At 41.6% G+C, this 14,673-nt stretch overlaps 1 protein-coding gene across 10 annotated transcripts in view; it reads left to right on the top strand.

Annotated features, from left to right (window-relative positions):
• The first annotated feature begins 1,387 nt into the window (after positions 1-1,387).
• PNPLA8 (patatin like phospholipase domain containing 8) overlaps positions 1,388-14,673 on the top strand; it is a 42,450-nt gene continuing 29,164 nt past the window's right edge. For 5 of the 10 annotated variants that reach the window (XR_005104292.1, XM_037387691.1, XM_037387692.1 and 2 more), the window contains exons 1-6: positions 1,390-1,592; positions 2,589-3,808; positions 5,158-5,307; positions 6,526-6,677; positions 8,392-8,486; positions 13,776-13,947. Coding sequence is in view for 9 of the 10 variants with exons in the window: in XM_037387691.1 (XP_037243588.1) it covers positions 2,681-3,808; positions 5,158-5,307; positions 6,526-6,677; positions 8,392-8,486; positions 13,776-13,947 (1,697 nt within the window). In the remaining variant the exon portion in view is untranslated. Of the gene's footprint in view, positions 1,593-1,720; positions 1,900-2,588; positions 3,809-5,157; positions 5,308-6,525; positions 6,678-8,391; positions 8,487-13,775; positions 13,948-14,673 lie in introns of those variants that run through there. The other 5 variants (XM_037387686.1, XM_037387687.1, XM_037387684.1 and 2 more) reach the window with 5 other exon arrangements.

Genomic DNA, 14,673 nt, shown 5'->3' with positions numbered 1-14,673 from the left:
TCTGTGCCTGAAGGGCTGCGCCCCGTGGGGGGGACCCCGGGCTGGAGCCGGGCAGAGTGTGAGGAGCCTCCCCCTGAGGGGGAAGGGGCGGCAGGGACAGGTGTGAGGGGCTGGGCGCAGCCCCCAGGCCCCGTCCCTGCTGCTGGCGGGGGGAGGTGGGGAAGCTGGGGGTGAAGTTGAGCCTGGGACAAAGTGAGGGGTGGGGTCAAAGGGTGTTTTTAGATTTCTCACTATCCTGCTCTGTTATTAGTTGGGAATACATTTTAATTGCCATAAGATGAGTTTGTTTTGCCCATGATAGTACCTGGTAAGTGATCTCCCTGTCCTTATCTCAATCCTTGGGCTTTCTATTGTTATTTTCTCCTCTTGTCCCATTGATGGAGGGAGAGCGACAAGAGTGGCTTGGCTGGCACCTGGCATCCAGCCAGAGTCAACCCACCACATTAACAGGAGGCAAAAAAGGAACTACAAATTATTCAATTAATATTCATAAAATACTCAAGGGCTGAAAAATATCTTGCATCAGGAGATATGGAAAGTTCAATCTGTTTAAGTTATAAAAACCACAGTATAATGATTAGAATACACAATGGATATAAATTTTCCCTTGGGGAAGAAAACACCAGGTAAGAAAATTAATTTTACTTTTTAATTTGTGAGAAAGAATGAAGCAGATGACTGGACTCCGAAATGACACATGAAGTATTATCCTCCTCATGAGGTGAGGCCTTCAGCAGCCCACTGAGGTGTTCACCTCATGAGCCTTCTGCAGTCACCACCCTCGGTGCAGCCAGCTTCAAAGAAACTTTCAGACAGTGCAGGTGGGAAGCTCACAGGCCTGTGCTGCTCCTCAGGCTGGCTGGGTAACACCCATGTGCCCCCTAACCCTGTCAAACCCATGAAACGCACACAGTCTGTCATCCTTCTCCAAGTATTAAGCGGGAAGTGCGGGGCGCGCGGCCACAGAAGAGCCAGCCGCGGGGTACGGCGCCAGCACGCCCCCCCCAGCCTCCGCCCCAGCGCCTCCGGGGCGCGGCACCAAGAGCCTGGCACCGCCGGCAGCCTCACGCAGGGCCAGTCCCGCCGCCGCCACCGACGGGACACGGGGCCGCCGCCGCCCCCGGCCGCCCTGAGGCGAGGCGTGCCCGCACCCTCCAAGCCCCACCCGCCGCGTGCCGCTCCGCACGTAGCCGCCCCGCCCCCGCCTGCCGCAGCCCGCGCGCAGCCGCCGCCGCCGCCTCCTCCCCGGCCATGACCTAGCACCGCCCTGCGGGCCCCGCCCCGCGCCGCGCCTCCTGCGCCACACCGCCCGCCCCCCGCCGCTGCCCCCGCCCCGCCCGGTGAGACGGCGCGTGCCTCAGCTGTTTCCGGCGTGCTGGGCGCGGCGCAGGCGCCGTAGCGTGGCCCGGCCCGGCTGGCGGCCCCGCGCCGCTGCCGTTGTCGCTACCGCCGCTCTCCTGCCCGCTCCGCCGGGGCTGCACCGCGCGGGCCGCGGCCCCAGCGGTCGGCCCCGCTCCCGTGGGCGGTAGGCCCTGCCTGGCGCTCGGCGGCGGCCTGGGGAGCGCGGGGAGGCGGGAGCCGTTGCCCAGCAGGTACCCGCCTCCGCCGGGGTGGGCCGCGTCGCTCCGGGGGGGTGTCGGTGAGCGCGTGCCAGGCACGCGGGACTCGCGTGCGTGACGCAGGGGTGGGTGTGGGCGCGTGACGTGCGGCGGGGGCGGCGGCCGGGGCCGCTCCGGGACTCGGTGCTTGTTTACGCGGCCGCTCTCGAAATCGTTTCTGCGAAGTGGCGCAAGGCGGGCAGAGCCCGCGCCCCCCGGTGCCTATATAGGCCCGGCCGCGGCGGCGGGCAGCAGGAGCGCTGGCGGAGCGGGCGCGGCGCCGGCAGCTGCCGAGGAACCTGTAAGTAAGGCGGCTGCTGCCCGCGGCGGTGCCGCCGCTGCTCCCTTGGCGTGGGCCTGCGGCCGTGTGTGCCTGGCTGACCTCTGGCGCTGTGGCAGGAGCCAGGGGAGCCCGAGCTTGCTGCTTAGGCAAGTAATGGGTTTGCCCCTGCGGTTTCAGCAGGAGCTTGTATAGCCGTGTGAAACTCTGATCCACCCCAGAAACATCTTTCTTTGTAGAGTAAGGGCTATATACAGCCTTTTGCTCTTAAGTTAGGAACGTTTTGTTGAATTTGTGGCTTTATGCTGAAGTTTGCCCAAAGAATCGGTGTGCTTCCTCCCTGGGAGGAATTTTGCAAAGGAATGGTGATACATAATGACAGTTTCATTTGAAATTTGCTCTCTCTGTACGAGTTTCTCTTCATTGGAAAGACCAGCAAGCAGTTTTCTGTATGTCACTAAATACTTCCAGCAAAGTATTTGTTGTGGAGTGTTGCTCAACATGAACTTAAACTGGCCTTTAAGGAAGAATGTGTTGAAATAGAACTGTTGGGATAACACTACCATACGTCCTCAGCGGCAGATAGCCCTGTAAGATCATTTGATTTGATTGTCTTTACTGAAAGAATAAGCGGCCTGCTTTAAGCAACATTGTGGGTTTAGTTTAACTGGGTTTAGGGTTTCATTTTTGCTTTCTTTTTTCTTTTTCAGATAACACGGTGATAGGAGACTTATTTATTGAGATATATTTTCTGGAATGAAGTAGACAAGCAACGTAGAAAAGGTTTAATTATTTGTAAGTAATGACAGTTCATCACTTCTCTTTAGACACCTGTTTGTTCTTTGTGATTAACCCAAAAAGTCTTTGGTGGAAGCAAAGAAACAAATACCTGTATTTGTATAGACCTAAAGTCTGCTGGAGGATAAATCATGCCATTCACCTGAGAGTTTTTCATACAAGCGAGCCTCAGTGTAAATGGGCCAGAAGCAGAACATTTTGGTATAACAAATACATTTACAGCCATGACCTTTTATACTACAGAGTTTCTAAACTTTTAACTTCTTCTTCCAAAGGACTTACGAAAGTGACCAATCGCATGTCACGAATTAAGAATACTATAGAATCTGTTTCAAAGGCAGTGTCTGGCACTCACAGTGAACTGGTTTCACGGATAGCTCGATTAAAGTCACACTCAGGTACTCTGGGAAAAGCAAATAAAAGTAATGCAGATGCAAATAACATCAGTGCAAATCTGGAAAATGATGAACAAGTCACAGATGCCAGAACTCAGGAGGATTGCAACAGAGGCCCAGCTGCAAAGATACCCAGTTGTGCAAATGAAGACTCAGAGTCTGTGTTAGGAAGTTCAAGTGGCACTTACCAAGATACTTCGGAAGATTCAGTGTCTACTAAAACACACCTTTTTCATATAAGCTACTTTTCTACAAATTTTGGAGAGACTTACAACTTCATAGCTGATCATATCAACTGGTACTTTAATAATAATTTTGTTATGGATCAAGAGAAAAAAAGGAATGCTTTATTACAGGAGTCTAAAAGCAAAGAGAGGAATAATCTTAATTCATCAGAAAATCCTGTAATAAGTGAAGAAAAGACAGTGGATTCAGCAGCTGCTTTAGCTCCTGAGGCAGAGACTCTGGGTGCTGAAAAGACAAATACCACTCTTCCAATTTCCACTAAAAAAAGTATTGTAGACTTTCTTTCCTATCCCAGTAACAGTGTACAAGCTTTTGTAGACAGTTACATTGGTGGGTTGGTTCCCAAGTTAAGATCCGATACAAAAGTTGTTTCACAAGAAAAGAGTAAACAGCCAGAACAAGAAGTATCTGAGAAGGATGAGGAGGACAAAGCAAGGGAAGCTAAGACTGCAGAAGAGAAGGAAAAGCATCTGTCTCTTCAGAGAGAAAAGGCAAGTCTTTGTTTAATGTTATTTCTTTATATTTGATTTCAATGTCTATTTTATACAAGTGTATATATATACATGCATGTGTATATACCTGTATGTAAACATATATATTTGTATACATTAAATATACACTTACATAAGTATATACCTATGTACGTACTTACTTACATATAAGTACATATGTTCTTATATAAGTATGTGTGTACACTGTTGTGGTTTAGCCTTGGACAGCAACAGCAGCTCACTCACTCCTGCTCTGTGGGATGGGGGAGAGAATCAGAAGAGTAGAAGTGGGAAAACTCGTGGGTTGAGGTAAAGACAGTTTAATAGGTAAGCGAGAGCTGCACACGCAAGCAAAACAAAACAGGAATTCCTTCACTACTTCCCATGGGCAGGCAGGTGTTCAGCCATCTTCAGGAAGGCAGGGCTGCATCATGTGTAATGGTTACTTGGAAAGGCAAACATCACAACTCCAAATGTGTCCCCTCTTCCTCCTCCTTCCCCCATCTTTATATGCTGAGCATGATGTCATACGGCATGGAATATCCCTTGGGTCAGTTGGAGTCAGCTGTCCCAGCTGTGTCCCCTCCAAACATCTTGTGCACACCTGTTCTACTCGCTGGGGTGTGAGGAGCAGAAAAGGCCCTGACCGCGTAAGCACTGCTCAGTGGTAACAGAAACCCCTGTGTTACCAACACTGTTTTCGGCACAAATCCAAAACATAGCCCCATATACTAGCTACTATGAAGAAAATTAACTCTATCCAGCCCAAACCAGCACATACACATATATAAAATCTATATAGTTATATATACACATACTGATGTAAGTTGTATAAGCTTACATATACATACATATGCTTATTTATAAGTATATAGATGTATGTATATAAAAACCTTTATATCCTCTTTATATAAGTACATATATTTATGTGTAAATTTATATATACGTGTGCATGTAGTGTGTATATATATATGTTCATATGGTATAGGGAGCGGGTACATAAATATAGATAGATCTAGCTGCTTCTTTTTTGTTGTAGTTACAGTAATCGTTACACTTCTTCATGGTCCAAATACTGTGATTTCAGAATTGCCCTGAAAATACATCTGAGTACGTGCTGATATGTTTGTTTGGTGTATTGTTGCTGTGAGCTGTCCAGTAAACAATCAAAAGGTTGCCTGTTTATGTTTAAGCAATGCTTACTCGGAGCCTATAGTAGATCTCTAGTACAACATGTTGTCCATTACTTCTGAGAAATCTTAAAATAACAGTTTGGAATTAGTCTTGACAAATACTACACATTTCTTAGAGTAGTTTCATGTTATTTTTATAACTTTATCTTTTTTTAGATTATTGCAAGAGTGAGTATTGATAACAGGACTCGAGCTTTAGTTCAAGCCCTACGAAGATCCTCTAATAGAAGAGTCTGTATCAGCAGGGTTGAAGAACTCACCTATCATCTTCTAGAATTTCCAGAGAGCAGAGGAGTTGCAATTAAGGTGCAAATAGTCTTCATGTGTAGACAAAAAATAAATATGACAGATAAGTGACATAAAATAACCTAAAACTTTCTTCTCTGGTTTTGTGGAATAGAAATATTTTCTATTTGTGGAGATTACGATGTGAATGTCTCTTTATAGCTGTTTTTTTAGCTAGTTCAAGCAGGTTCACATGCAAACTATCAGTAGTCTAGCTAAAGGCTTTTCAGATTGCAGTGTTTAATTTAGAAGCATACCGCATTGTCATGTGGATAGGTAATATAGCTTAGTGTAGTGATAGGCGAAGGTTGTACACTCTGTACTCTGTTGCAATTGACCAGATAGGAATGTACAGTACAGTTGATCTGCATACACACAACAGTTTTTATGCTTGTTTGCATGCCTCCTGTGAAGAGAGGTGATATGAGTGTAGTATTCCCGTCACGTAATTTCATGTTATCCTGTCCTACTCATTCTCTTACCTGCAGTGAGAGGATGAGAGGCGGGTAGTAGACTGTTCTAGTAATACCAGGCAAATCACAGTATTTGTCAGTCTCATGTCTTTTTCCACAAGATGTGAGAGGTGTGTGATGTGAATTGTGGAATTTCTGGAAAACAAATCTTTGGGATTAGAGTGTAGGCCAGGTGAACCATCTGGGCAGGGTACAGGTTGGGCATCCACATGAATAGATGTGAATTACTTTATTATGAAAGAGTACATTCACTGCTCCAGTTTTGGTTATAATACTTTATATATTTATGATAATAATTGTACGCTTAAAAATTACTCAGTGTGAGGAAAAATTTTAATTTTTGTTTTGATGTTGGTGTAATTAGAAGGCATTTTCTGTTTTGAAACAGTGTTATATTTTCTCAACAAAATCTGGGCTTTTAGCTATAATTTGTGTGCTCCATACTTGAGTTTATATTTGGCCAATGTGACATGGAAGTAAATAAAACTAAACTGCTGGTAAATACAACTTTTCTAGCTATTAAAAAATTTACATTTCACTTTGATTAATTCTGATAGGGATTTACTTTAGCAATGAGGTGTGTACAACATAATATTGGAGTCCTTTCCCTTGTTAGAGAGATGAGTAAATACAGATGTAAAGATGTTTACCTCTGATTTTAATATATTGCTTTTATAATTAAATGCCGAATTAGTAAATTTAAGCATGGATTCTTTTGGTATAAACATATATAGTTAGAATGAAATATCTTTGTATTTATCAATAGGAAAAATTAATCCCATGCCTACTGCGACTGAGACAGGCAAACGATGAAAGTCTTCAGGCTGCTGTTAGAGAGACTTTAGCTATAATTGGATATACAGACCCTGTGAAAGGCTGGGGAATTCGAGTCCTTGCTATTGATGGAGGAGGTACAAGGTAAAACCTCTGTGTTTTTTATATACTTGTAGCTTTTTTCATACTGTAACTGGAAAGAAACTTTCGGTTTCTCTTTGATAAGTTTGTGCCCAAAGATGCAATATACAATTTACAGTTCTGTTCCATTTGGCTTATTCAAATGATGGGTATTATTTTTGAATGCATTTGTGCTTAAATTTCCATGCATTAGTAGCCCTATGACACTGAAATTGCCTGTTAGCTACACACTTAGTGCTTGGATTGGCTCACTTTTCTTTGGAAGTAAATTAAATGGTTGTTTGAGTTAGTCTGCTCCCAAGTCTGACCTTAGAAATACAAAATTGGTGTGAAATGCTAGAAGTAGTTTATGATTGTGTTGTCTTGTACTTTTCTGGAGGGTGATCTGCCTTAGCAGAGCTGGTGTCATGACAGAATGAACAGGCTAGTGGTGAAAGCTATTCTATCCATGCTGTTGATTTATATTTCTTCTACAACTAACACTTTTTTTCCTTGAATTTATGCGCCCCGTGTCCTTAGTAATGTGTGCTGTAGTTCTGCATGAATTTATGCACCTACCATAATTTTTGAAGAATAGTGGTAGAGGCCTGTTCATTAAATATGAAGTCTGATGTTTAATAAAAGCTGTATTTTCAGGCCTATTTGAAGTCTTGTTGGCAAATATTTACTGATTAATGAATCTTTATTGGTAGAAAGTGAAGTGATTGCAGAAGTACAATTTCACAAGCTCTTTGTTTCCTCAGAGTATTTTTTTACTTGCATCAGTCGGTTGCCTTCAATAAGGAGTGAGCCTATGTCACAACTTCAATGTTTGTGTTTGCAAAAGTTCATGGTAAACCATGAAGATTTTACAAAGTAGAAGGAAGGATGCTTCACATATGACAGCATGATGCCTATATGCATAAATGAAGTGTGTTAATTTTTCTGTTAGATTTCTAGGGGGGTGTGTGACATTATAAGACACCTTATCTTTAGAAAGTGTTGTCTGCATCTATAATGCTAAATGAAATGAGTCCAGAGAGTGAGCCTGAATACTGACTACTGGCTGTTGTGCCACTTAATTGATGATGTTCAGCAGGTTATAGTTATGGACTGGGTTGACTACTGCTCTTCAGCACAAGGCAGGACAGATTTGGGAGCAGCATGTAGGAGGTGCCATTCTCAGCAGAACATGTTGGCAAGATGGTGCTCCTTTCGCTATACACAGTTCTTTAGCTACAGCCCAGCAGAAATAGCACCTCTCTCTGCTTGCCAGATGTTCTGTTTCATGTTGTAGAAGCGTAAGTCTGATGGTCTGGAATGCATCTGACTATTTCAGACACACTGAATTGAAGCAAAAAAAATTACAGACAGAAAAATCCTGTGCCCCAAGGGACATTATATAAGACCAAACTTTAAGTGCTGTGTGGTGTGGATGCAGCTAAAATCTGTCCTGAGTCTGCATCCACATAAGATGTTCATTCCTGAGCCTTTGCTACAAAACAATATGGCTGTAGCGGTTGCATGCTACTTTTGGTATGCCTGAGTATGTAATTTGTATTTAGTATTCACCATTCCCTTATAATTGTTTTCTACTACCCTTTTCTACTACCCTTTTATTCCCTGAAACATTGAGGATTCTTGTAGTTAGTGAGTTATAATTAGGCAAAGGTGGACTTAATTAGAGCTGTGTAAGATAAAACTACCATTGTATGTGAAGGGGATTTTTTTGTTTCAGGGGTTTAGTTGCACTTCAGACTCTACGGAAACTAGAAGAACTAACTGGCAAGCCGGTTCATCAGCTTTTTGACTACATTTGTGGTGTAAGCACAGGTAATTGTTGATACAAGTTGGAGTTTTGCTATCAATATAGTAAAAGAACATCTGAGAATAAATGCAGATTTTGCGGAACTTGCTGATTTCTGACTTTGAGTGTAAGCTGGGAATGCAGAGGTGTGATTTTTAAAGTTTTTTTTTTTTCTGAATAAGAACTTTGGGTGATTCATGATATACTTGTAACTTCAAACTGATTTGTCAGGTTTTTAAGTGAATGTGAAACCTTCATTTTGCACACACGTACAAACATCTTAAAATCTGTTTATGGGCCTTTACAGACAACTAAGGTAATGTCCCTCAGGGACTGATCCTGGGCCTTTAGTGTTTCGTGTGTTTATTAATGACCTGCACAGCAGGACAGAGTATGTCTGTAGCAAAATCTTGGATGATCTAAATTAGAGGAAGTAGTCAGTACAGTGATGCCCTCTGTTTGGATTGGCCTGTACAGGCTGGAGAAATGGCTGGACAGGAACCACCTAAAGTTCAGCAAAGCCAGGAACAAAGCCCTCCACTTGAGATGAGCTGACTGGCTAGAAACCAGCTTTGCAGAAAAAAGACCTGGTCTTGTTAGAACAAGTTGAGTATGAATCATCAGTGTAGTCTTGCAACAAGGAAAGCCGACCACATACTGGCTTCTGTGCACAAGAACATACCCAACAGAGACATTGACTCTGTTTGGCCCCCGTATACCAGGGTTTGGGCTCCTCAGTAAATCCTTAATCTGTTGGGTACATTGTACATACTGAGTCTGAGAGAGGGCCAGGGGGCCAGGGAACTGGAGATCATGACATATAGGGAGAGTGCAAAAACTGGGTTTATTCAGCCTTGAGAGGAGAAGATCAAGGGGAGGCCTTACTCTGTTTCAGCTAATGGGAAAATACCGAGAAGGTGGAGCTAGATTCTTCTTGAAGGTGCACAATCATAGGAGAAAAGCCAACAGACAAGTTGGAATATGGGAAGTTACAATTAGGTGTAAGGAATCATATTTACCTTGCAAGGATGGTTGGACGCTGCAAGGAGTTGCCTGCACAGGCTGTGGAATGTTCATCCCTAGAAATACACAAAATTCGGTGGAACAATGCCTGAATAACCTGTTTGAACTGAAGGTTCCAACTGAACCTGTTTGAACTGAAGGTTGGACGAGGTGACCTTTAGAAGTCCCTCCCACTCTTAATTGCTCTTGTGACTCCTTGATAAGTTACGCCTCCCTAGGAAGTGAGAAACTCAGAAGCATAAGGTTCTTTTAAAAAGACAGTCATCTGTTTCAGAAATTATGCTAGACAGTAGCAGCATAATGCTGATTTCTAACATAAGAGTTATGCAGCTGTTCAATAGCTCAATTTCCTTTAGAAACCCACGTTCTTCACTTTTTTACGCCCTATGCTTATCTTCCATACAGTTTAATTGAGAAATAACATTAAATGCAGATCACCATGAGAAGCTATAATGTGTGTGTTTCCAGAGATTTGCTTAATAGGTCCAAAATAGAGAAGAGGAGAATATTTAGGTCTACTAGACAGAATTTGTTTACAGGCATGATTTATATAGTTCCTTGCTTTAAATTTTTAATAGTCTTTGAAAAAAATCCCATGTTAGTTAATTTTGCAGTACGTGGTTGTTTCTTTGGAAGGTAGTTTCACTACAAAACACTTCTCTAATGTCTCCTTCAATCATAATAAAGACATATTATCTTTGATGGAGAGGGCTGCTGTTCTTAATTCCACTATTCTGATAAGAACTAATTTTATTCTTAATTCTTCACCAGATTTGGGGGTTTGTAACCATTCGTAAGTACTTAACGTGTTCTTTTAAGCTTTGCTTACACTACCAGGTTTTTGTCTGCAGTAGTCCAGCTTGCAGTAGTAAGTGACAAGACATGGATGCGAGAGGTTATACTTACCTGTCAGCACGTGCTAGCGGTGTGCCATTACCGTTTGTGTCGGTGGTTCTTATGCCAATAGGTTTTGCAGAAGCTTGCAGTTGGATGAATTGTGGTTTACAAAAGTGATGTATTAAATGGCTTGAAGGGTGCCTCTTGTGCAGGTTTGGGTTTTTTTCTGCTCTGCTTTTCATCTCTCAGTATCATTTAGCTGTTTTGCCTTTTGAGGTTTAGAAATAACCAGTTTGCTGTGAATTAGCATCACAGAGTCCACCTTTGTAATTTAGCTTCCCTGTACTTCTTTCCACTGGTTGTCACAGGGTGTAAATGCAGGCAGTCCCAGGGAAAGATCACTGTGATGATGCAGAGATGGGCCCTGCATACTTAGGTCACTTGCTTGTTGCTGAGATCTATATCTGGGTATGGAAGTACCAGAAAATCTGCAAGCACATGCAACACGGTGATGACTACTGAACTTTTTTTATCGGGAACTAAGTTGATGTAAATTCTTTACTGTCTGTTCCGTGCAAAAATCCAAAGATGAAAAAAAGGCAGTTGAGAGGAGGAAGTGCCATTGCCCCATGAGCTGAGCTGCTAGGAATTCTGTGAGGGTGATTATCACTGTTTTCTAGAGTATGACATGCTTTCGTAGATGTGCAGAGCTCTTAACCCATTGCAGATACGCTGTGAATGTGGCTTGTATGTTCTTTTCACTGCTACTGCAGTCTCCCAGTGTATTAAAGATGTTAAAGATACTAATAGTGATGCACTTACAATTCAGTCACAGGGAGCAGTTAGTAACATCAAGAGTACGTGAACAGGCAAAGTGCATACTCTACAACATTTTCAAATGTGGTGGTCTCCTCCAAGAATTATAAAAATACAGGTTGTTTTTTTTACCTGAGTTTCTATATTGAGCTAATAGTTAGTGGCATTCAGATGCATCATATGAGGAGTTCAATCATTGTCATACTGGTATCAAAGGTTCTCTAAGCATATTGTTTTCCAGTGCATTTTATTACATCCGAATTGTACTGGTATCTTTGATCATCAGTTTTGGATGTATGTGAAGTTTGCATAAAGACTTTACATAAGGATATTCTCCCAAAATACTCCTCCCAAGCTGTTAAAAACAGCATAGGGCTAGTGCCCCAGTGTATTCTTGCAGCCTTCAGCCATTTGCAGATGAGAAGCCTCCTTAAACAAAGCTGGCATCTGTCTGTTGACATTTTTTTTTGTTTTGTTTTAACCCGTGTTGTCTTTCCGGTTCTGAAATGCATTTTGAAAATATTCCTGATAGAAGAAAATTTTTTTCAGGAGAACTCATGAATAAGTCAAGTCATGGTATCATACTGCTGGGAGCATCATCTCATTTCCCAAGGGGAAGGATCAGCTGTGTGTATTTCATTATTGGCAATTTCCTAAGAATCATGTCAGACTTCTTCAGAAAGTCTGTGCTAGTGCTCCAGTGTCTACATTTTGGGGGAAAAAAAATCCAAATCACTAACGCGGATCTTCTGTTGGAGTTCAAATTTGTTTGCTCTTGTCCTGACTACTCAGGAACATGGATAACTGAATCTTACTTTTTTTTGCAGCAGCAGCAGCCTTCTGTTCTTTTAAAGGCTTTTGTCATAGCATATTTACTCAGACTTTCCTTACAGACCGATTTTCTTCACCTGTGATTGTTTTTGAGGGACTTTTGAAAAAAAGAAAAACTGCACAATTGGTCCACATCTTTTTTGAAGAATGTCATTCGGGTCCAGATACAGCACTTCAGTTGAAGTCTTACTAGTACTGAATAAAGAAGGAATACTTCTGTCTTTCAAGTTACATTCTTGACTGTACTGTGTCTTGTTAGGCAGCTGTATCCCTGTGCTCTTCAAGATAGGCTCCTTAGCCTCCTAGGTTTTATTGAGGGTTTTTTTTTTCCTCTTGTTGTTGGGCATCAAGGGTGAGATGGTGGTGGAGTGTAGGTGTCTGTGATACAGAGCAGGATGTAATGGAAGCATCAGAAACTTTTTTTCACTAGGCCATCTAGCAAGAGCCTGCACTGTATCTTGGATTTTGACCTTACTCCCCTGTGGGGGTTGGTTACCAACCAGCAGGTTTCAGCAGAGCCCTTTAAATGTGTACCTTGACTCTGGTATTATCTACTGCCATGTGTGCTGATGCAGACTGCAGGTTTTGGTGCTGTTTCTTATGAGGTGAAGTGAAAATGAATTTGCATTTGGTATGAATTTTGACTCTTTGTCTTTGAAACTGTTCACCAAAATAGAAAATGCATTATATTGTAGAATTGGTGCTGGAGAGTTACAAGAAAAAGAAGAAAGAAGGTAGAAGAAGATTTGCATGACTCAGGAAAATGGTGTTTCTCTGCTGGTAGATGTTTATGTTGAATACAGGCATTTGGTGATTTGGCAATCAAGTAAGGGTCTCTTGATGAAGGTTTTTGTCAGGTGGGCCCAGGTTATATCAATCATGTGTGCTGCATTTCAAAAAATTGAGACCATCAGTCCACTGACACTCAGCTGTCGTGGTAAGTTTGTGAGAGCAAAAGAAGCTTGGAAGTAACTTTTCCTTTAAGCCACCTGTAACTTTCTTTATGTAGTTCTTTCTGCATATGTGTTTTATTCGTAATCTATTACAAGAATTTACTCCTGTTAAAATGTATTTTCTTTTCCAAATTGGAAAAATGTGTTTTAATTATTCCTAATGCTTTGTTACATGTCCTCACAGTATTACACAGTTGGATTTCAAGTTTGTATATGTCCCTTTCAGTTTAATATATCTAAGAATTGTAGCGATGCATTAATTGTATTTTTCCACAGTCCATTTTGTGGTATTCTGCAACCGTGCTTTTTGGATTTTGTTCCTTCAAGGGTAGGTCATAATTTTTTTAGGCACACACTAGATGGCAGTGTGTATGAATAACTAATTGTAAATGGTTGCAACCAAATGTATTCTGAACTACTCAAAGCTCCCTTCTTTTTACAGAATTTTCTTAGAATTTTTCTTTACTGACTCAGAGTTTGCCAGATAGCAAGTAATGCTCCAAATATATTTTTAATACCACAGCATAGATTCTTCTTACTAATTTCTCTTTCCAAATAAAGCAATGGATTCATTTTGCCTTCTGCCATATATTTGTTTGCAGGGATGAAATCTGCATAATGAGATAATGCCATTTTTCAACTTCTAGTTTTGTCTTTGAAAGTAGATTTCTTCTGTCTTGTTTATGTCCTTTTAAGGCATAGTTTGTGATCTCTGAACAGGAATTTAGTGATATAAATATCAGTTGATCTTCCCTTTTCAAGATAGATATTCTGCTAACCTATGAACTACATTAAATGGGAATCTATAATTTTACTCCAGGCTATGTTTTACAATTCAAAATATTTCTTTTTCAGGAGCGATACTAGCTTTTATGTTGGGGTTGTTCCATATTCCTCTGGATGACTGTGAGGAACTGTATCGCAAGTTAGGATCAGATGTTTTTAAGCAGAATGTCATTGTTGGAACAGTCAAAATGGGTTGGAGCCATGCCTTCTATGACAGTGATATATGGGAAAAAATGCTCAAGTAAGTAACAAATGATCAGGTGAAAAGTAATTAGTATGTCTGAGAGCCTTTGGGTTTGTATTGTTTCACTGGTAAGCAAATTCTTAAAAACTAGAAAGGATTACCATATGCTCTTATTCTTTTTGAAATAGCCATTTTCATATTTACCAAAACGTTGAAAGCCCTTAATGTAATGATACCTGTTTCTGGGGAATAAAGTAAGCTTTAATGCATGATTTCTGATTATAATCCTGTATGCTTGCCAGCTCTGCTTGATCTGACTCATTGTAGATCTACAAATTGGACTTAGCCACCTGGTGCGCCTTTTTTCTTACACGAAACATGGTGAGAGCTGAAATAGTGTGCTGTAGTAGGGGGGGTTAATTTTAGCTGCTATATTGAGGAGTTTTGTCCATTGCCCCTTTCTTTGAAAAGGGAAATGAGCTGTAAGGATTGCAATGAAAAATTGTTCGCTGTGTCAAGAGTTCCAAATGAAATGGTATTTTTTCATAGATCTGCATACAAACACATATAATGGATATTCAGGAAAAGTCATTGAAAGGAATTACGATATTACAGTTTTATTACTTAGTTTTATTCATCTTTATTTGTATTGATAGTTCCATTCTTTATAGTTTTTAGCAAATGAATGTCATAGTGCCAGCTTTTGGGAAACTGCTACCGAAAGAACTGAAACAACCTTCTCTGAGAACAAATGAAAAATAGTAAAAAATTTCTTTGGATAGG

Source organism: Falco rusticolus, chromosome 5 (genome assembly GCF_015220075.1).
Source record: "Falco rusticolus isolate bFalRus1 chromosome 5, bFalRus1.pri, whole genome shotgun sequence".
In the NCBI taxonomy this organism is placed as follows: Eukaryota; Metazoa; Chordata; class Aves; order Falconiformes; family Falconidae; genus Falco; species Falco rusticolus.
The sequence above is the reverse complement of the archived record's forward strand: the minus strand, read 5'-3'. Positions and strand labels throughout refer to the sequence as shown.